We start from the raw sequence: 23,148 nt of genomic DNA, 5'->3' as shown, positions 1-23,148 counted from the left end.
GTCCACAGCAAGGACCAAGTGACCACAACATCCAGCTTTCAGTGTTCCTCGCTCCTAGCAGAAGTTTAGGAAAGGGACACCTGCAGCTCACAAAACTCCTTGCCAAGCATCCTTAAATTCCTTCTTTCATAGGCAGCTGCCTGTGGTAGAACACACCCAGAAAGAGGAGGGTGTGCTGTGGTTTCCGCCTCTTTCCATCAGGTTCTAGCAAGCTCTGCTTTGAGCTTGTCTGCCTTGGCTTCATTGTTCTCTGCTCTGTGTCTGTTGCCATCATTAAGTTCCCTGGCCTATTGATGATTAGTTCACAGTTTCTGGGCTCTCAGAAGCTCTCCTGGGAGCAAATCTCTACTGATACTACTAAGGCAGTATTGTAGACCTTCTGCCTCCCCTGCTTCCAGCCCAGGCTTTAAGCAGTAAAAGAATAACAGCTGGACACACAAACAGCACAGCGCAACTGTTTCATCAAGCACTCCAGATGTGAGGGTCTCTAGTCACCACAAATCTGAGCCATATCCAGTGGATGACATCATTCAAGACACCAGGCTTCCCAGCCACCAGTGTTCTTCCTCGGGACTTAATACAGCTCTAAACATGTGTGGGGGTATTCTTTTGTCAATTTCATGTTCGGCCTTTTCTTCCTGTGTAGTTAACATATCCTGGACTCTAAATAAGCATCAATCTATCTCCAAAACCATATCCTTCCTTTTTATATTAATCCTCTGTCCAACTTCATTCCAAATTGACAAGTTTTCATCAGTAATGTGATGCAATGCTTCAACCTCTTGTGTGTGATGTAGTTCAGATGCATGCACCAGTACAGGCATGTGTAAACACCTGAGGAAAATATGAGTTATTCCTTAAGACAGGCTCTTTTGCTGAAGCTAGAGCTAGGCTGGCAGTTAGCAAGTCCCAGTGGTCCTCCTACCTCTGCCCCCTCTCAACGCAGTGACCCAGTGCCAGGGGCTACTTCTCCTTTGGGAATCTTTATCAAGCTAACCCCTTCTCCCTTTGATTTAGTATTCTATTGGGTTTGGGTGTTGCAGAGGCTTTGATTTTTAGATTTCAGCCAGAAAGGATTGTGAATGTCTGCATTGAAAGGCTGCTGAGGCAAGCTCACTCTTTTCAAATTCTCTCACTCTTTCTTAATTTCAAAGGAAGTCAGAATAGCCCTGCAAAAGCGTTAGTAAGATGTCGTGTCTGACCATCAGCAGAACTTGAGCATTTTTCTCATCTTTCACATGATAGAAATGTCTTTTGCTTTCTCATGTGCACTAAAATGGCATCGGATGGTGTGAGTCACCCGTTACCACTCCAAATGGTATTTTATCTTGCAACAGCATGCAGCAGGATGCTCTGTTTACATGATTGTTGCATGGAATAATCTTTTAACTCTCTTAGCACTGTATCATGTCTTCTCTCTGCAATGCATCCCGGTCACTGCTGTATATGTCGAGTCAGTTGACATGGGAGTGTCTAGGGATCGCCTGTCTCCACCTCCCATAGTGCCACAAAAGCACTGGGATTACAGATGTGCACTGCAGAGACACCACATCTGGATTTACTGGGATTCTGGAGAACTGAAATCAGGTCCTCATGCTTGTGCAAGAAGCACTTTATTCACAGAGCCTTACTGCACCCTGCTGATACCCCTGGTATCATCTCCCTGGCGGCAGGAGGCTGGAACAAATCCTCTACCACTACACCTCTCCTAGAGCAGAGGGAAGCAGGTCTGGACTGTGCCCACCTTAGCTGTGTTTAGCTTTGCTATGGGGAGGAGCCACTTTGTTTTTTATTTGTTTTTTCAGGATAGGATTTCTCTGTATAGCCCTGGGTGTCCTGAGACTAGCTCTGTAGACCAGGCTGGCCTCGAATTAACAGAGATTCACTTGTCTCTGCCTCCGAAGTACTGGGATTAAACGCATGCACCACTACTGCCCACCTAAGCTACTTTCTTTTCTTCTCACATAACTACCTTCTGTTCAGTTAGTAGACATAAGTTGTCATCAGTTGGGACAGACCTTTTCCTGGCTTCTGAAAGCTCTACTTCTAAGAACACTCAGCCTTCTCTCTGGGAAATGTTATTTCCAATGTCTAGTTTGGTATCTTTCCTCCAGTAATTAAGGGGAAATTTTGGTCCTAAGCACATCTGTGTTCCAACCTTCCTTAAGGCTTTAAGGCAAGATTTTCTAGAGTCAGGGCCAGCAAGATAGCTCATCAACTAAAGATGCTGGCTTCCAAGCCTGGAAACCTGAGTTCAATCCTTGGAACCCACATGGTAGAGGGAGAGAACTAAGTCCCAGAGGTTGTTTTCTGACCTCTGACGTGTTGTGGCACACACACACACACATACACACACACACACACGCACGCACGCGCACACACACACACACACACACACACACGAAATAAGTATAAAAATCCTTAAATGTGTAGCCAAATGCCCTAATAGTACAACCTTCTCATGGCTTTACCATTTTGTTGTTCAAACTTCTCCTTATAAAATTCAGCACATTGACCCATGTTGACATCACTGACGTGGAATTAACAACTGGTTATTTATTTCATATGATGTGGACTATGGCAGATTAAGACATACAAAGGAAGACTCTAACGCATGAACTGATTGAAAGCATTGAAATTATGTCCAGCTGTTGCTTAGTAACATCTCTACACAACTAATCAGGCACACAAGTTCCCTGTGAAATCGGTACTCACTTTTTGCCCTGTATCTGACAGCTAAAACTAACACTAATAATCATTACAAGTACGCCTCACTCTAAATATATTTGATTCTGAACATATGGTTATATGCTCATTTCTATACCACAATGCATCCTGAGTTGGGGATATTGGGTGACCAGGGTGTAGAAATCCAGGTATTTCTCTGAACTGTTTCTACTAACCAGGGTTCCTGAGTACAAACATTTAGGGAGTGAGGAGATAAGAATAGGAATTGCAGTGGTCAAAGAATAGCCACTTACTCTTCTTGCAAGAAGTCTGGGATTTAGAAGTGGTACTTGGCTTGGCTGTTGCCATCTTCTTGGAGATTTGAGGTCTTGAAATGATAGCTGGCTTTACTCCTCTGCTCAGTACAATGGCTAGGTAATTATTGCTGATATAATGCTTTATGCACTCACAAAGTAAACATTTCCTAGTTTATATCTCTGGTCTTTTGTGGCTAGTATAATTGGGTTTGTGGTGAATTTCTAGGACTTGAAGTTTCAAAACCAAAGTCAAGTGGAGGCCAATCAGACACATCCCACAAAGTCATAGTGGGGGGAAGAGATATTCAAATTACACCGCATAGAGGCTAGGGGGCTGTTTCCTAATCTGTGGCTTAATGAAGCATGTTTAAATGTTTGAGGTTGAAACAGACTTACTAGGAATAGGAAATCGGGCCTGTCTCTAGAAAGATTCAAAATAGAGTAAGGAAGACAAGAATTAGTAGGATTTTTGAATTTTGTTTCAAAACAGGCAAAAAAGAAGAGAGAAAAAGGAGAGGGGGAAAGAAAGAAAGAAAGACAGAAAGAAAGAAAGAAAGAAAGAAAGAAAGAAAGAAAGAAAGAAAGAAAGAAGGAAGGAAGGAAGGAAGGAAGGAAGGAAGGAAGGAAGGAAGGAAGAAAGAAAGAAAGAAAGAAAGAAAGAAAGAAAGAAAGAAAGAAAGAAAGAGAAAGAAGGAAGGAAGAGAAAATTTAAACCTTAGCTGGCACATACAGACAGACAGACCTGAATATTAAGTCAAAGAAAGGGAGTTAAGGACTCATTCTAATGAGCCAGCACGGGGAGGAGAATGATGTGTGACGTTCTGTTGCATGCTTGAGAGGCACAAACATTATGTTGACTCTAAAGAAATATAGGACAGAATAAGATAAACCTAGAGCAAAAGTCTAGGCCCTTTGGAGTTGATCAAGGTCTTCCAACTTGATTGTTGATGTCCATCTTGTTTATTTAACGCTCAAGTCATCCTTGTGATGGTCAATCTGCTGCTATAAATATGGACTGACAGAGAGTGACTTTTTTATCTGTTTAAAAAGAGCCACTTGTTCTCTGAGCTTCTGCTGGAAGGTCCTCAGGCTGAGAAAAACCCTGGAGAAGAGGACGTGACAAGGAAACAAAATGGGTTGTGGGAAGAGAAGGGGCAGGGGTTGAGGAGAGGAGGAAGGACTAGAAGGTGGGCAGCAGGAGGGGAGTCGGAGGGAGTGGGGCTTCAGAGTCCTGCTGGGAACAGAAAGCATGGGAGGAGCAGTGTATTTTGGGTAACAGGGAGAGACAACTGAAAGGAGAAAAAGAAAATGATACAGGAAGTCTGGGTAAGACAGGCATGCCATTAAGTAACATCCAGGACGCTCCCGTGACTATCAGCAGCATGCAGAGAAGCACAGAGCTCCTGTGAGCACCTCTCCCTCAGTCCTCATGTGGCTGGGGCCCCGTCTCCTGAGTCAGCCCAGTGCAGGTTTCTATCTTCCCCTCAGCTGTAGCATTGCTGCCCACCATAGTCCCCTTTGATGATCTGCAGTACACACCATTTCCCTGCCTGGTGCATGGCTTTGTGACTAATCAGTAGGATAGTAACCCAAGGAGCGCAAGACAAACTCTTAGCAGGCTGTGAATGCCCAGTTAGCTGAACTAAGACAAGCTAATGGGTAACGTAAGGACTCAAGTGTCTTGCATGTCTTTGTTTACTGGAAGAACTTCCATGAGACAGAGAAAGAAAAGGAGAAAAGAAAGGGAAAGGATGGAGAGGAGAAAAAGATTTTGCTGCAAAACAAAGATGACAAGTTTGGGCTCTTTGAATTCATCAGAGGGACATAAAAATGCCTATGTGGGTGATTACAGGAAATTCTTACTGGAAAAGGCACCAACTTCTGGTCATTGAGGCTTTCTTTTCCTTTGACCTCTAGGTAGAAGAACGCTCAAGACTAAATAGACAGAGTTCGCCTGCCATGCCTCACAAGGTCGCCAACAGGATCTCTGACCCCAACCTGCCTCCAAGATCGGAGTCCTTCAGCATCAGTGGGGTTCAGCCTGCTCGGACACCCCCAATGCTCAGACCTGTTGACCCCCAGGTATAATGTCTCTTCTGTTCTAGTGGACACTTGTACCCAGCAAAGCTTTAAAAGTCTAGAAGATTCTAGCATGACATAGAACCAAAGAAGTAAAGACTCTTAGCATAGCATTCAGAAGGACAGAAGCCTCTACATTGAGAGGCTCAAGAACATAGATGTGGAGATAGAACTGTTGACCTTGAGTCAACTTCAAGGTCACTTCTTGGTAAAGTGGCTCCTGTGGAGAACCTTGCAAGTGCTGCAGAGTGGGGACAACCATTTCTGTAGCTACAAGCAGAGAATTAAAATTCATATATAGATCTCTGAGGTAGAATATGTACACATATCCTTTCTTTCCTTGAAACGTGGGTGGAAATCTGAATGGGAGCACTAGAATCGGCTTGGTGAAATAGACATGTGGCTTCTTAGCCTGTGGTTCTCTAGACATGCCCCCTGCCAGGCCACCAACCTGCGGCACCATGAACATGGTAAAAACACACACGCCCATGTCTTTGTCAGACCTGACGTCCGGGGACACGGGGTTGGACCAGGCACACCCCCCAGTTAAGCAACCTGCAGCACCCATGAATGTGGTAAAAATGTACACTCCTGAGACTGCCTCAGACTTGGTTACCAGGGACTCAGGATTTTTACTGAGCTCATGGGTGCTGCCAACAACCTGCAGTTGTTGAGCTCAGTAAAAATGCATACTCAGTAAAAATGACCAGGGACTTGGGTCAGGCCTGCCGGGCTGAGTCTAAAAGCCTTCCTGCTTGATTCTGGTGCCCTTTAGAGGCTGAGAAGCACTGTGAGAAGGCATTTGGTAGAAAAAGATTATTCCACTGTTAGGAAAGATGCTTTCTGGCTATTTCTGCATAGATGAAATTCCAAGTGAAATAGCATGTGGAAAATCCATAGGGGAAAAGGTAATACAGCTTGCTCACACAAACATCTTCATTTCTTCCCAGCACCCAGCTGCAATCAGGCTTCTCCAATGTGTTTTCGGGTCACCTTTGAAATATGCACTGATGTTTGAACTGGAACTTAAACGAATAATGATTTAAAAAAATCAAGGCTTTTGTGTTTTAAGTTGGCAGTAATGAACAAAATTCAAGATGTCTCAGCACCAACCAATTTAATATACCTTCCCCTGATTGTTTTTATCTGTACATAATTATCTCTTACAGACTTTTATAAAGGGGACATTTAACAAGTGTTTGCCTTCTTTTTAAAACCTTCAACTTTGACCTTATATGAACTTTTGCCCTGTGAAAAGGGAGCCCTCTGGGGAAGTACACCTTCTGAAATAACAAGGAAAGAACAGTGTAGACTATCTATGGAGGCATTCTTCGGGTGCTTCAATGTTTAGGGTGCTTGGAATGGTCTCCTCAAGTGAGTTTGGGTTTTGTACTAGATACTTTACTGTGTTTTGTTTTAATGTTATTTAATATATTTAATGATATTTACATCTGCATGAACATTGCAAGGTCTATCCGGCTGACGCTGAACAGAGCCAAGCACAGAGGATTTCCTTGCTTGTCAGTATAACAGTCCAACAGGAATTACAGACAAAAGAAGGCTTGGCAGGTCATCGTACACAACCAACAGGAAATCAATACAGCTTGAATTAGTGGTTTAATTTAGGAAGCACTCTAGATCCCTTTTTCTTCCGAGTCACCGTTCATGGACTACAGGCCAGGCCTGGAGATGGACTCAGGCTCTAATAACGAATGCAGTGTACACGCTGCGGTAGGGCAGGCTGCAATAGTCACATAATGCAGCAGCACACGTAGTGGTGAAGGGATCCCTCGTGGCCTGGATTTGGGTGATTTTTCTTAAGAGGCCAAATGAAATCCCAGAAGCCATCCCTGCATGGACCACAACACTGTATGCCTAACTATTGAAATAACGCCTCAAGAAACATCCTGGCATCAGGGGGATGGTGTATATTCTCAGTAGTGTTAGCCAGTCCTGCAGGGCCTGGGATGGGCCATTCCACAAAGTACTTACCATACCAGGACCAAAGTCCAGGCCCTAGAACACACATGAAAAAGCCAGTCATGGTAGTGCATGCTTGTCAACCTAACACTGAAGAAGTAGGTACAGAGAACCCTTGAGGCTTCTTGGCCAGCAGCTTTAGTCAAATTGGCAATTCCAAGCCAGCAAGAAACCTTGTTTGAAGCAAAGTGACAGCCATGTGTGACACAAGCCTTTAATCCCAGCACCCAGAAGACAGAGGCAGGTAGATTTCTGTACGTTGTTAAAGGCCAGACTTGACTACACTGAGTTCCCGGCTAGCCTGAGCTACACAGAGAGACCCTGTCTCAAGAAAGGGAGGGAGAAGGAGGAAGGGAGAGAGTCAGAGACTCAGACAGACTATAAACCCGCTAAACATTATGAAGTTGACCTCTAAACATACATGTGCACTTGCACACAAACACACACGCACACACAGGGCGCAGGGTGAAACACATAAGGAAGAAAGAGTACACGATAACGCTGGCCTTCAGCTCAGCGGTGAAATCTACTTACTCTCTTTCCACCTGGGATTGCTCGAGTCTGAAAGGAGTCTGGTTGTGTCTACCTCAGGGTGGTCTTAGTGAGCTCCGGAAAGGAAAGCCATTTAGAGCATTTCCTCTTCCACAGAACTGTGTATCTAAAGTCAAAGCTAAGGACTTTACAAGAGGGAGCACGGGATAGCTTATAAAACAGCTTGTGTTGCTGTCCAAGGAATGTTGAATAAAAGTAATTATTGTCACTACCACCACACTACTCCTTGACTTACCAGCAGTTCCAGCAATAACACCAAGCCTGCTGCCAGGATCCCTGATTAAGCTCTCTGTGTTTTCTAAACTGAAGATTCTGGAGGCTGTAAGAAGCTTGTGTCCAGCCTTGACTAGCAGGAGGGTCTTGGCCTATGAGGCTCATCCCAAGTGCAGTTATTGCTAACTGAAAACCACCCTGTCAATAGCTCTGACGAATTCAACTCCTGCATGCAGAACTTCTTGTCCCTTCGACCTATGAGCTTCTAATAATGCTGACTTTTTGCTGTCTGCTTAGATCCCACAGCTGGTAGCTGTAAAATCCCAGGGACCTGCCTTGACCGTCTCCCAGTCAGTGCACGAGCAACCCACAAAGGGCCTGTCTGGGTTCCAGGAGGCTCTGAATGTGACCTCTCACAGGGTTGAGATGCCACGCCAGAACTCAGATCCCACCTCAGAAAACCCTCCTCTCCCGACTCGCATTGAGAAGTTTGACCGAAGCTCTTGGTTACGACAGGAAGAAGATATTCCACCAAAGGTAACGTCAGTGCTGTAGTGTGTGTGTGCTCTCCATGCTACAGTGTGACTGTATCACCACCACCATCAGCATCCTCCATGCTGCGGTGTGTCTGTACTACCACCGTCAGCATCCACTGTGCTGCAGTGTGTCTGTCACCACCACCATCAGCATCCTCGATGCTATGGTGTGTCTGTCACCACCACTGTCATCAGCATCCTCCATGCCGTGGTGTATCTGTATCACCACCACCATCAGCATCCTCCATGCTGCGGTGTATCTGTGGCACCACCATCAGCACCCACTACTATTCCATCCGTTTCACAGTTTGGAGAACGCGATTGTGCCGAGGCCCTTGCCTCCTCACAGCTGTCATTGCCCCTTCTCTAAGCTAAGTCTTTGGCAGTTACTTCTGATCCTTGTTTTCCCACAGGGACAGAGACTCAGTATGAGTGACAAGGAAGTGAAGTGTGTGGAACTGGAAATCGCAACCCCAAACACTCTAGACCATTTTGCTGTTCATGTTAGAAGATAGATGAGTGGATATTCTCAGTGATTATTGCATCTATAGCTAAACAAACCAAAGAAACAAAAGAAAATTCACTTACTCTTATATTTAACAACACAAAACTCAACCAGATTTTAAAGGTTCAGGAAATGGTCTGGGTCCTGTAGAGAGGAGATTTGGTCAGTAAAGTACTTGCCATATAGGCGTTGGACCTGAATTCAGGACCCCAGCACTCACATAAAAGCCAGGCATGGTGACATATGTCTATAACCCTAGTCCTGAGAAGGTGGAGACAAGACCCGTGGCTAGAAAGTCTATAAACTGGTGAGCTCCAGGTTCAATGAGACACTCACTCTGTCACATAAACAGAGAGAGAAAAAGAGAGAGAGAAAGAGAGAGAGATACAGAGACAGACAGAGAGACAGAGACAGAGACAGGCAGAGGCAGCTACCCAACACTGACCCTGAGCTCCACAGGCATACACACACAGGGCTGTCACACTCATGCGCACACATATGAAAACACATACATACAAATGCCTTTGGGCATTTCAATTGGCTCCATGTAAGGAATGCTCCCTCTAAGCTAAGGAGTACTTTATTCCCAGCCTTAATACAGAGGATTGGACTTCAGAGTGGAATGACTAGCTTTCCCACTCTACAGAACAACCTTGAATTCTTTTCTTTCGTTTTACATTGCTAAATTGTTATTTGTTCTAAGCAATATTCTATAATGTGTCTACAGTCAACCTGGATGTCTTTAAAATGCTAACGACATTTTCTGGTCCATGAATGTCTTTTCTCCTGAGCTCAGCATACGATGAAGCTGTGATAATTAGAACGTCCCATAATTTCCAGAAAAATAAAGTAGTTTTAATGATTTATAAGCAGTCATTATCTCCCTCTAAAGTGGGAATCACAATAGGATTGCCATCATTTTGACAATGAAACAGGGACAATGTTTGAGACCTGGAAGGGGAAGTGGCTGAGCCTCTCTCTAACTCCATGAGGGTAGACCTGCAGAAGGCAGGGAGAAACATTAGGTCAGTGGAAATACTCAGGGTTTGGTTCTCATTGAGCTCTTCCCTCCAAATGACAGCAGTAGGGTTTAATTTGAACAGGTGTTGTATAAATCTGACCGTTTTGTTTTGCTTCCTTGATTCTATTTTGTGTTAAAATGAATTATAACAAAACATTTTTTTTCAAAATATGATGACACTTACATTGAAAGTCATCTTTTGCACTAATATTTGTGTGTTTCTTGCAAAAAAATGGACTCCCTTTGCTTAATACCTGAGCGCACAAGCAGGTGTCTGTATGCTTTGCTTTGCGAGAGAAGCCACCTTTGAACTCTACTCTGCACTTTCCCGGCTGCGCTAGTAATACATACTTGTGCTACCCTCTCACCAGTATTATCCTTACTTTTGAAGACCTCCTAGCATTTTTAATATTAATTCTGTTTCATAAATAGCATTTACTAACTAACCACCAAAACACAATGTTTGAGGGGTGGGGTTGTATTTAACAATAGCAGCTTGCTTAGGAAGTATAACAGTTCGTGTTTTCACGTTATAAGAGTGGTAAGAGCTGCAGAGATCACCCAGCGGTCAGAGCACTTCTGCTCTTGAGAGAACCCTGGGCCATTTCCCAACACCCACACTGGGTGGTTCACAAGTACCTGGAACTCGGGTTCTAGGAGATCAGATATCTTCTCCCAGCTTCCACGGGCACCCAGCACAAACATGTGATCCATGCATGCAGTGATTCACACATACACAAATATTAAAAAATAAGTAATAATAGATCGTTTCTCCAGGCTTTCCAGCATGTGATTTATTGTCAAGGTCTAGACTGGTGCCCTAGGTCTTCACTAGAGTTCGTAATCTATTTGTTCATTGTGGTGTGAGCTAAAGTGAAATGTGGCATTGTCCCCTGTGCATCTCCCACCTACTGTGCTCCACAGGAGTAAGGGTGCTCACTGCACAGAGATCTCCCACCTACTGTGCTCCACAGGAGTAAGGGTACTCACTGCACAGAGATCTCCCACCTACTGCATCCACAGGAGTAAGGGTGCTCACTGCACAGAGAACTCCCACCTACTGCATCCACAGGAGTAAGGGCACTCACTGCACAGAGATCTCCCACCTACTGCATCCACAGGAGTAAGGGTACTCACTGCACAGAGATCTCCCACCTACTGTGCTCCACAGGAGTAAGGGTACTCACTGCACAGAGATCTCCCACCTACTGCATCCACAGGAGTAAGGGTGCTCACTGCACAGAGAACTCCCACCTACTGCATCCACAGGAGTAAGGGTGCTCACTGCACAGAGATCTCCCACCTACTGCATCCACAGGAGTAAGGGTACTCACTGCACAGAGAACTCCCACCTACTGCATCCACAGGAGTAAGGGCACTCACTGCACAGAGATCTCCCACCTACTGCATCCACAGGAGTAAGGGCACTCACTGCACAGAGATCTCCCACCTACTGCATCCACAGGAGTAAGGGTGCTCACTGCACAGAGATCTCCCACCTACTGCATCCACAGGAGTAAGGGCACTCACTGCACAGAGATCTCCCACCTACTGCATCCACAGGAGTAAGGGTGCTCACTGCACAGAGATCTCCCACCTACTGCATCCACAGGAGTAAGGACGCTCACTGCACAGATATTTCCCCTAGCTACCACTTGTTCAAACAAGAGAAGGTAGTTTCTTATAGCTCAGTAAGTCAAGGTCATTAGTGCGTCCTCTTCTGTTTTAAGATTAAAATGACCTTAATAGCTGTGGAGCAGCCCTTCTTGACTCTTGACAGCAGGAAGTCCTTTGGCTTTGTTTTGGAGTTAGCTGTTTCACCACTAAAGGATTGCAGATAGTTCTTCCTAAAGGAGGAAGTTTCTGTAACTTATAGCCAGCCTTCCAAGAGGAAAAGGCTCCTCAGACAGTAGCCTACCTGCATTGCATTATGGGAAATAATTCTCAATTCTGGTTTTCTTCCAGGTGCCTCAAAGAACAACTTCTATATCCCCAGCATTAGCCAGGAAGAATTCCCCTGGGAATGGCAGTGCTCTGGGCCCCAGACTTGGATCTCAACCTATCAGAGCAAGGTAAGGGGAGAGCGGTCACCATGATTATCCAAGATACTTGCTTTCCCAAAGAATGTCTCTGATCTCTTTTATATTCCTGAAGCATGTACGCTTGTCACCTGGACTGTCAACTTTGATGGCCTTTTATAACTTCACTATGAGGTTTTTAAAATCTAGGCACAAACTTAGAAATACAGATGTGGTTGCAGCATTGCATACCTTTGCTTCAGAGAGCAGTCGTGGAGCCGGAAGAAGGAAATCAGAGTTGAAGTGTAGTGCCAGGTCAAGAAATGTGCCCCAAGAGCCACTGGAACACAACAAAGTTCTTACCTAGGAAACAGTCAGCGACTCCAGAAACTCTGTAGCTTGTCCCTGACAGAACCAGCTCTAATTAGGAAGTCACCCCACAGGGTCTCTGAAATACAGTTATGCTTCCATGATTTACTATCTGTCCTTCCAGGATTTTCCATCCAATGCATATTCCTATAAGCAGGAGGGTGCATCCAACTTCTGCTGGTTGGTTCAAATGTCTCAAGGGCTGCTGGGAAGTAAACAGTGCCTGCACAGTATCTGGGCAGACTTAATGTGGCAACAGATGCTGTTTGTTGCTGTCGTTCATCAAGTTTCCCTTGGATCTGTCATGATGAATGCATCCGTTTTTAGGATCCACTGAAATAGCCAGTGGCCTCTGCTGCGGCTATAAAAAGGATGCACTGGGGCAGGCTGTTTTTTTCTTCACTGTGCTCATGATGAGAGAAAGACCACAAAGAGGGAAGGGGAAAAAGGAGGAGGATGGGGACACTTAGGGTTTTGTTTGTATACAGAATACTTTTGATCTTAACTCTTCCCTTGAAAGACCTTAGGAAAGGGTCATTCCCAAAAGGAGGAAGCAATTGACTTAGAATCTCTTTGGGGGACATGTTCCCACTTCATTCTAAGTGGAGGAGTCTATGAATCCCTTGTTCTTCTGCAGGTAGTCAGATCTGTGCCTAGCTGGTGTCGCTAAGCAACCCTACGTTAGCTGAAAGCTGTGGCCAGGGGACAGAGGCATGTGCTAGCACTGGGCACAGGCTGAGCTTTATCAGTCCCTCTCTTCCAGTCACCGGTGCGTCCTGATCTTTTGAACCCTGCCCTAGAGCCTATTTCCATTAGGCCAGTTGCTTGGAATCTGGATGCTTAGATGAAGCATCATCCCAACCTTAAGTATTTTTCTGTTAACCAAACAGAAGGACCTGCTATTACAGTCAAGTAAGAAGCAGCTGCTCAATTCCTCCGAAATGTTTTTAATAACATTTCAGGCCCAAGATAATGGGTATTTGATGGGCAGTAACCTATAAACGGTAAGGGTTTCCTTTGGGATACTTAGATACTATATTTGTGCAAAGAATGTAAACTCCATGAGAGACAACGAGCAGTGTCTGCCCACTGACAGCCAAGAAGTGGCCTAAGACTGTGCGGTTATCCACCTACAGTGCACATCTAAAGATCTGGGCTGAGAGGGCGGAGACTCCCCATCTCTTCCTGTTTGACAGTTCACTGAACACTCTTGCTTCTGCCGGAATTCATCTCCACGTGACCGAATGTGACTCACTGGGTGGGGAGATGGCTCTTAGAAGTGGCTAAAGGCAATTGCCGCATAAGCCTGGCAATTTCAGTTTTATCTTCAGAACCCATATAAAATTAGGAGAGAGCCGGGCGGTGGTGGCGCACGCCTTTAATCCCAGCACTCGGGAGGCAGAGGCAGGCGGATCTCTGTGAGTTCGAGGCCAGCCTGGTCTACAAGAGCTAGGTCCAGGACAGGCTCTAAAAAAGCTGAAGAGAAACCCTGTCTTGAAAAACCAAAAAAAAAAAAAAATTAGGAGAGAACCTCACAAAGCTATCCTCTGACCCCCCCCCCCGCCCAAGTTTTCCATGGTGTATGGAGACATCAGTGTCCAGTGTTCTTCTCAATGGCCCTCAGTCCTGTTTTCTGAGGCAGGGTTTCTCACTGCTGCAGCTAGGACAGCTAGAGATGCTCCCATCTCTGCCTGCCCAACCCTGGGATTACAGATGGTGCTACAACACTTTCTAGGTGGCTACTGGGGCTTCAAATTCAGGTCTTTGTGTTTGCATAGTAAGTGCTTCACTTACTGAGCCATCTGGTGGGATGCCTTGCCTCCCATGCTGCTGTTAGGATGGAAACAGCCCTAACTCTTGGCTGGACCTGAGTGACGGGCCATCACTTCTCACAATTCTGCAAGGGAACTTAAAAGTTCTATGATCTGAGCTCACTCGCGCAACTTCCCTGCGCTGCCCATTCAGCTGTGTCTCTCACTCCTCAAGCTCTTCCCTCTGGGCATGATCAGTTTTGTCCATCTCAGATCAGAATTTCAAAGGGGAAGACACAAATGCACAGGGCTTTGGAAGCCTTTTCTTGAGTCATCTTCCTTGCATTATAGTGGGTTGCATGGCTAAGCCCTGGGCATGAAAAGGACCTTCCCACCTCCATCAGCACTGGGACTCATGCCTCCTCCCCAATTCCTCATGGTTCTTCTGCTTCTGGCCAACAGACAATCATTCATCCAGCGATTTGTCTGCTTTCTCATGCTTCTAAGCTGTGTTTCCTATACTCGGTCAACATTCCTTCATTTTCTTTACCACCTTTTTAGTGAGTCTAAGAGAAACTAGAAAACTAGCAAAGTTAGAGTAGATTTCAGTGAAAATTACAGAGCTTAGTAGAGAACAGATTCAAGACATTTTTTGCGCTATTTGTTATTTCATTTGCTAGAAGTTAACTAACATATGATAATGGCATAGTCCAAGACTATATGTGGCTTAGGACCAAGTGTTGCCAATGGCCAGAGACTGACTCCAGGACCCATGAGTCTAAATGTATCTCATGTTCTTCAGGCTACACATATCTTTGGGGATAAATTAAGTCTTGCCTCTCTTTCTTACCTTGCTTTGGAGTCAGTATGTAAATGAACTGGCTTAAAGAAAGGATAATTTGATACCTAGAACCCATGTCAGGTATGGTGATGTACTTACAATCCCAACAGTAGATGTTATAGACAGGGGATCCCTGGGGCTCAATGGTCATCCATTCTAGCCATTTATGGTGAGCTCCAGGCCAATGACGAAGCCTGAGGAACACCTATGGTTGTTCTCTGACACCCATACATTCAGCCTCATGCACAACTCTACATACATATACACATGCATTATTTTTAACAGCAAGGCTTCTTTCCTTTTCCTGAACAACCTAGAGATCAAGATGATAATACTTCAACAAAGTAGAATCCTGGTCCCTAAGTCACTACATAGAAAAGAACCCCCAAGGAAAGTGGTTCTTCTTCAGTATTCTGGTGTGAATAAGAAATAAACTATGTGCTAAGTGTGCAAAAGAGGAAAAGCAGACAGAACCTGAAGGTTAAGAAGTTTATATTTTGTTTCATCCACTTAAAATAGTGAATCCCAGACTCTAAGAATAAGATATAATATAGTAACAGTCAAATGTGAGCGATTCTATAACAACCTGAAAACAAAGGTTTGAATCAACTGTAACTATGTAGTACCCTAAATGGAAGAATCTGGAATCAAAGTGTGTACCTGAGTGTGTGTAGCTAATACAAGAAAGTCAGAACCTTCTATTCTAGGTATACTTCCTTCCCAAAGGAATACCTCTCCACTATCTTACCTCTTGGCTGTGTGAAAACAGCAAATATTTGTGGGGAGGCCTTTCAGGACCTTGTCTTCTGTTCCTGAGGCAATCTATTTTAGTGTTTAATAAATACCTCTTGAAGCACTATGTATGACATAGTATTTTCATTGCATTACAAATACTCAATAAAGTGTGTGTGTGTGTTGTGTGTGTGTGTGTGTGTGTGTGTGTGTGTGTGTGTGTGTGTGGTGTAGGTCAGAAGATACCTTAGTGGAACTGGTTATCTGTGGGATCCAGGGATTAAACTCAGGTTACCAGGGTAAAACAGCAAGTTTCTTTACCCGCTGTGCCATCTTACCAGCTAACATTACAAATATTGACTATTTAAACCATGTAGCGGTTCCAAGGCAATGGCTTTCATCACCTTCATTTTATAGATGGGGAGCTGAAGTAAAGAGATATCAAAAATATTGCCAGTGTGTCAGAGGAAGAAGTGGTAGGACTAGGATTCGAACTCTGATAGTCTGCCCTGGGACCCTTCACTCACGAATCAACAAGACACCATTTTGTCTCTTTCTCACCTGCTGTTTATAGGTCTGTACCAGTCTCTCCGAATCTTGAAGGCATTGATCTCTACCCTGTGGCACTCACTATATTTTAAGGGATGAGATCCTATGGAACTTGTTTGTATCCCAAATGAGTCCCCACTCATCCAGGAACAGTGCCATCTCATCCTTTCGACAGCCCCCTCTGTGGGTAAAGATGGGTGTGGCACAGTGTCCTGCCCACGAATCTGGGCATTGCTAAGGTTCAAGCTCCACAGGCAGGTCTCGCCTGCTCCTGGGTACCAATGGCCTCATCCTATGAGGATGACCAGGAAAGTTTAAAGAAAGATTGCAATTGATCATATAAATATATTGCTATCTTAAAACTTCTAGGCACTTTAATATTTAGCTTTGATTCATGTGTTCTTCTTAAACCAAATTAAAATTTGCTCAAACAAGTACTTTTGAAATATGAAAAGATTTAAATTAAGCCAGAAACACCCAGTCCAAAAAGACCAGTGACAAAATGTTTAATCTCAGAAAATAATTCCCTGTCCCATCCCAAACATATCTTCTTTTGACTAGGTTTTTTTTTCTTATTGGCCATGTCATCAAAGAGAATTTTGGCAGTCAGCCAGTTAATTAAAGACCTGGCCCAAGGCTGTGGACACAAAATCATTTTGTAATCCTCATTTTCTGCTTTGATTTTTTTTTTACAATTCAACAGATATAATAATTGCCACATACACTCTCAATGTTTGTCTTATAGAAAAAACATCATTGTTTGCTGTGTAGAAAAATGTGAATTAAAAGTTAGCATTTAAAGAAATGTATTTGGAATTTTTGACATTTTTGCATGCTTGGATCCAAGTAGTCTTGGTTACTATGTGAATAAAGGAAATTTGTTCCTCAATGGAATTCTGAAGTTGAACCTCTATGAGCATTTATTTCTCACCCCTCAGCCCATACAATGTACATATATAATAAGGAAGAGAAAAATAGCCTATGGCATTTTTTCCATGTTACTCATATTTTTAAGTAAAGAGAAGCAGGGTAGAAAAAACATTAAGTTCCCATATTGTCTGTTTGGTCACAGAGACTTGAAATATTTCTTTTAGAGTTCAGCAGCAAGAATGTCAATCAGCACCTGGAGAGAGGGCTTGTGCTAATGAGGCCTAAGTCAGGCACTGAATGCTCATGGGGTCTAATTAGCCTCATACAGGAAGAAGCTCTGAGCTTCATCAAAGACGCATGTGTATCCCAGATAGTTCTGCCAGGACCCCTAACATGCCCACAGTCTTCTGCCTGTTCTTGTTTATCTCCTAGGCTGGCAACCACACCAGGCCCGCCTTGGGGGGCAGGTAGCAGGCGTTAAGAGCCAATGCTAGCCAACCACACTAATCTTCCGATCAGCTCACTTTCTGTTCCCTACCGCAGACTTGGTGAACTGCCTTGCTCGCCTCTGCTTCACATCTATCCACATGCACAAGAAAGACACCAGCTTTTGTCACGCTTGGGCTATGTCCAGACTTTCTGTTGCTGTCCCAAGTCCCAACTTGCCTCACTCCTCTATACCAGCACCCATGCCCCCTAATGTGTATGCACTTCCCCAAACACCAATGGCATTTACACTCTCTTTTCTTTCTTTTTTTAATTACTTTCTTTTTTCTTTATTTTTAATTAAAAATTTCCACCTCCCCCCTCACAGTTCCCTCCCTCTTCCCCATCCCCCTCCACCTCCCTCTCCACTCCAAAGAACAGTCAGGGTTCCCTGCCCTGTGGGAAGTCCAAGGTCCTCCCCCCTCCATCCAGGTCTAGGAAGGTGTATGTCTAAACAGACTGGGCTCCCACAAAGCCAGTACATGCAGTAGAATCAAAACCCAGTGCCATTGTCCTTGTCTTCTCAGTCAGCCCTCCTTGTCAGCCACGTTCAGAGAGTCCAGATTGATCACATGGTATATCAGTCCCAGTTTAACTGGCCTCAGTGAGCTGCCAGTAGATCAGCCCAACTGTCTGAGTGGGCTCACCCCTCGCGGTCCTGACTTCCTTGCTCATGTTCTCCCTCCTTCTGCTCCTTGTTTGGACCTTGGAAGCTCAGTCCAGTGCTCCAATATGGGTCTCTGTCTCTATCTCCATCCATCCATTGCCAGATGAAAGTTCTATGGTGATATGCAAGATACTCATCAGTATGGCAATACGATAGGGCCATTTCAGGCTCCCTCTCCTCAGCTGCCCAAGGATCTAGCTGGGGACATCTCCATGGACACCTGGGAACACCTCTAGAGTCAAGACTCTTGCCAACCCTAAAATGGCTCCCTTAATTAAGATATATACTTCCCTGCTCCCACATCCACCCTTCTTCCATCCCAATCATCCCATTCCCCCAAGCTCTCCCCATCCTCCCTTCTCACTTTTTTCTCCCCATCTCCCCTTACCCCCATCCTATCCCCACCCCCCCAGTTTCCAATTTTTGACTGGCAATCTTGTCTCCTTCCAGTATCCAGGAGGATAACTGTATGTTTTTCTTTGGGTTCACCTTCTTATTTAGCTTCTCTAGGGTCACAAATTATCGGCTCAATGTCCTTTATTTATGGCTAGAATCCACTTATGAGTGAGTACATACCATATTCATCTTTTTGGGTCTGGGTTACCTCACTCAGGATGGTGTTCTCTATTTCCATCCATTTGCATACAAAACTCAAGGTGTCATTGTTTTTTACCGCTGAGTAGTACTCTAATGCTTACATATTCCACACTTTCTTCATATATTCTTCCATTGAGGGGCATCTAGTTTGTTTCCAGGTTCTGGCTATTACAAATAATATTGCTATGAACATAGTTGAACAAATGCTTTTGTAGTATGATAGAGCATCTCTTGGGTATATTCCCAAGAGTGGTATTTATGGGTCCTGGGGTAGGTTAATCCCGAATTTCCTGAGAAACCGCCACACTGCTTTCCAAAGTGGTTGCACAAGTTTGCATTCCCACCAGCAATGGATGAGTGTTCCCCTTACTCCACAACCTCTCCAGCAAAGGCTTTCTCTTTTCACATTGCTTTCAGAGTTGCTCTTAACTCTAAACTCATGTCTCTACCACATATATCTCGTTGCCATGGCGATGGTGTCAACTTGACAGTACAGCTCCTGGCCTACCCTTCTCCAACCCTCATTCTGATCCAACAAGACTCAGTTTAGATGTGATTCAACCAAATTTTGACTGAAGCATCGAAGGAAAGCAAGATAGAACAAGTAGCTGAATGCTGGCTGTTACCACATTGACATGACATGACACACGACATGAGAGAACTTTGCAGAACCTATACCAACACCATCCTCTCAATATATTTTTTGTACAATGAAGATGACATCATCATTCCATAAAATCCAACAGTATAAGAAACTTAAGTGGCACCCACCACTCTTGGTCTATAATATATTTGGTTAGTAATAAATTTTACAATTAATTTAATAATTTATTAATAATTCCCTGATCACCACTCTTTCATAAGAGTGACGGAGAAGCCACTATTTGAGGATTAGGGACAATGGTTTTCGATGAAAAATAGCAAGTTTATCATGTAAGATAGATACTTAGAAAAAAAGCATTGACCATTTTGAGTGTTTCCTAATTTAAGGGTATTTGCATGAGACCCAAATTTATTTCAACCCCTTAGATACAAACAGTTCTCAGAAAATTAGCTACGGTACATTAAAGAACACCATTATTACAGCAAGAATTCTTGGTTCTCCTCAGCTTGACCAGCAGTCACTGTGCAGCTGGCTTTCTTGTTGAGTCAGCACCCACTTCCCACAGATGCTGTAGAGTAAATATTGTCATAAATTCTAAATTTATATCATCAAAATTAATAAATTGTGAAACATGATAATTTTTACACGGAATTCTATCTCCATTCCTATTATGATAATACTGAGTGAGTAGATAATACTGCTCTTTGGGCTCAAGAAAGATGGACGTGAGGGGCTGAAGAGATGGCTCGGCAGTTCAGAAACACTTGCCATTACAGAACACTGGAGTCCAATTCCCAGAATCCACAGCAGATGTTGACAACCATCTGTAACTTCACCTGCAGGGAGTCTGACACCTCCTTCTGGTCACCACAGTCATGTACACACACACACACACACACACACACACACACTCACACACACACATGCACACATATGCACAGAATTTCATAGAGAAGGATAATCACATAGACTACAGTGAAAATTGCTAATATCTTCATACATTAGCTTATACATGATGTTTACAGTGTTCATGACCTTTTAACCAAGAATTCCAAAATTAGGAACTGGAGTTGAGCTTTGGTGTGCAGACAAATGGCTAGTCCTGTGTTGCTTATCACAGCAATTTGTTGGAAGCCCCACAAATGACTAACAGTAGAGAGCGACCAAACCAATTTGTCTATATGATGAGCTACTTTACAGCCAGTACTTTTCAGATCACAATAAAATATTACAGTGTTAGGAAGAAAAAAGTAAGAGACAAAATTGAATATTTGATAATTTGCCAAATAGTAAAATACAGTTGACTGTTTCCTAGCTTGGAATTGCATGTGCTGTTCCTTGTTCTTCCTTTTCATATATTTCGAGTTGTTTACAACGAATACTGGAAGAACTGGGACTTTTTGGCATTTTAAACTCTTTTTTATTTTTTTATTTTTATTGTTTTTATTGAACTATATAAATTTTTCTCTGCTCCCCTCCCTTCCTTTGCCTCCCCTTCTACCATCTCCCATGGCCCCCACGCTCTCAGTTTAGTCAGGAGATCTTGTCTTTTTCTCCTTCCTATGTAGGTCCATTTTGTTTCTCTTAGGGTCCTCTTTGTCTAGGTTCTCGGGGGTTGTTGACTATGTTGGTTTTTCTTTGTTTTATGGGGAGAACTGTTTAAAGGAAGATCTCTTTCTAAGGTTCCTCATCTCAGAGCTAGTACTATAGTATGTTGGCCCAAGAATTGAATTTAGAGCTCATCCTCTACCCTCCCAGCCTCTACCATCTCAATGCTTGCCCTCCCAGTCTCTACCCTCTCAGTGCCTGCCCTCCCAGCAGCTACCCTCCCAGCCTCTACCCTCCGAGAACCTACCCTCCCTCCCAGCCTCTACCATCCCAGCGCCTGCCCTCCCAGCGCCTACCCTCCCAGCCTCTACCCTCTCAGCACCTACCCTCCCAGCCTCTACCCTCCCAGCACCTACCCTCCCAGCCTCTACCCTCTCAGCGCCTACCCTCCCAGCCTCTACCCTCCCAGCACCTACCCTCCCAGCCTCTACCCTCTCAGCGCCTACCCTCCCAGCCTCTACCCTCCCAGCGCCTACCCTCCCAGCCTCTACCCTCCCAGCACCTACCCTCCCAGCCTCTACCCTCTCAGCGCCTACCCTCCCAGCCTCTACCCTCCCAGCACCTACCCTCCCAGCCTCTACCCTCTCAGCGCCTACCCTCCCAGCCTCTACCCTCCCAGCGCCTACCCTCCCAGCCTCTACCCTCCCAGCACCTACCCTCCCAGCCTCTACCCTCCCAGCACCTACCCTCCCAGCCTCTACCCTCTCAGCGCCTACCCTCCCAGCCTCTACCCTCCCAGCACCTACCCTCCCAGCCTCTACCCTCTCAGCGCCTACCCTCCCAGCCTCTACCCTCCCAGCGCCTACCCTCCCAGCCTCTACCCTCCCAGCACCTACCCTCCTAGCCTCTACTCTCTTAGCATCTGCCCTCACAGAGTCTACCCTACCAGCATCTGCCCTTTAGGACTTCAGGAGTCACTACCAATAGCAAGCACCCACAGTCTAAGTAATGTATACAAACTTGAAAGAACATGTATTTATATGTACCATGTGATTTTTTAAATAGTTGTATAAACTGTGAAGTGAATTCAAATAGTCACCATTTTTGTGATGAGAACGTTTAGGATCTACTTCCAAGCTGGATGTGGTGCTATAGTAACCTATATAATGAGATCCTTTCTCAAAGAAAATTCTACTTTAAGCTTACATATTAAGTAAAGGCACCACAGTGTACAATAGATCTTGAAATCTTGTTAATCCTGTCTAACTGAAACATTTCTTTGCTTAACATCTCACGGTTCCCATACCAAACCTTACAGCTGCTAATAATTCACACTGTCGCTCTGCTACTCTGCTATGTGCTTTTTTAAATGTGAGATCACATAATGCATGTTTCTTGTGTGGTTGACATATGTATAGAATATATGTTGCTACATACATAAAAATGCATTGCATTTTCTTTATCAGTTTGTGCATGCTGATTCTATCTTTTTGCTGCTATGAATGCATCTATATCTTCTCAACACAACGACCTTATTTCCTCTAGCAATATAACCAGAAGCTGAATTGTTGGGTCATGTTGTAGCTGTGTTTATAATTCATGAAGGAATCTCCATAATAATTTTCATAGACTAATTTGCATCCCACCAACAGAGGACAAGGCTTTCCTTCTCGGCATTCTTAGCAGCAATGGCTATCATTCCTCTTTTTGAGGAAATCACTTTAATATGTGTAAGGTGGTGCTAAGCATTTTTATATATGGCTTGTTGTGTGTCCTTTTTTAAATGTCTCTTTATATCCTCATCTCATTTTTATTTGTTGTTTGTTTTCCTGCTACTGAGCTGTTCAGTGAGGGCCTTGCTGTTTTGGATGTTGACCTGTGGCCATTGTGTTCTTCCGCCCATGCAGCAATCCTGATCTCCGCAGAACAGAGCCTGTCCTGGAGAGTCCCTTGCAGAGGACCAGCAGCGGCAGTTCCTCCAGCTCCAGCACTCCCAGCTCCCAGCCCAGCTCCCAAGGAGGCTCTCAGCCTGGGTCACAAGCAGGATCTAGTGAACGAACCAGAGTTCGGGGTAAGCATTATCTTAACTCCCCCATCCTCTTACACTTGGGAGGAAAGAGGTTGCTTCCTAACTCTGCCATCAGGGTGGCCACTGTTGTGATACTGGAATTATCTGGTGTCTTATGCTTGTGATTTCTGATGGCACTGGGCTAGAGTCCCTAGCTGTGCATATGACATCAGAGTGT

General features: G+C 44.4%; 1 protein-coding gene across 3 annotated transcripts in view; it reads left to right on the top strand.

Annotated features, from left to right (window-relative positions):
• Positions 1–23,148, top strand: part of Tnik (TRAF2 and NCK interacting kinase) — a 400,877-nt gene that overhangs the window by 324,826 nt on the left and 52,903 nt on the right. For all 3 annotated transcript variants that reach the window (XM_038348394.1, XM_038348395.1, XM_038348393.1), the window contains exons 15-18: positions 4,902–5,066; positions 8,106–8,345; positions 11,836–11,942; positions 22,810–22,973. In XM_038348394.1, coding sequence (XP_038204322.1) covers positions 4,902–5,066; positions 8,106–8,345; positions 11,836–11,942; positions 22,810–22,973 — 676 coding nt within the window. The remainder of the gene's footprint in view (positions 1–4,901; positions 5,067–8,105; positions 8,346–11,835; positions 11,943–22,809; positions 22,974–23,148) is intronic.

The sequence above is a fragment of the Arvicola amphibius genome, chromosome 11, assembly GCF_903992535.2.
Source record: "Arvicola amphibius chromosome 11, mArvAmp1.2, whole genome shotgun sequence".
In the NCBI taxonomy this organism is placed as follows: Eukaryota; Metazoa; Chordata; class Mammalia; order Rodentia; family Cricetidae; genus Arvicola; species Arvicola amphibius.
Note: the sequence above shows the minus strand (reverse complement) of the source record. Positions and strands in the feature narration are given on the sequence as shown.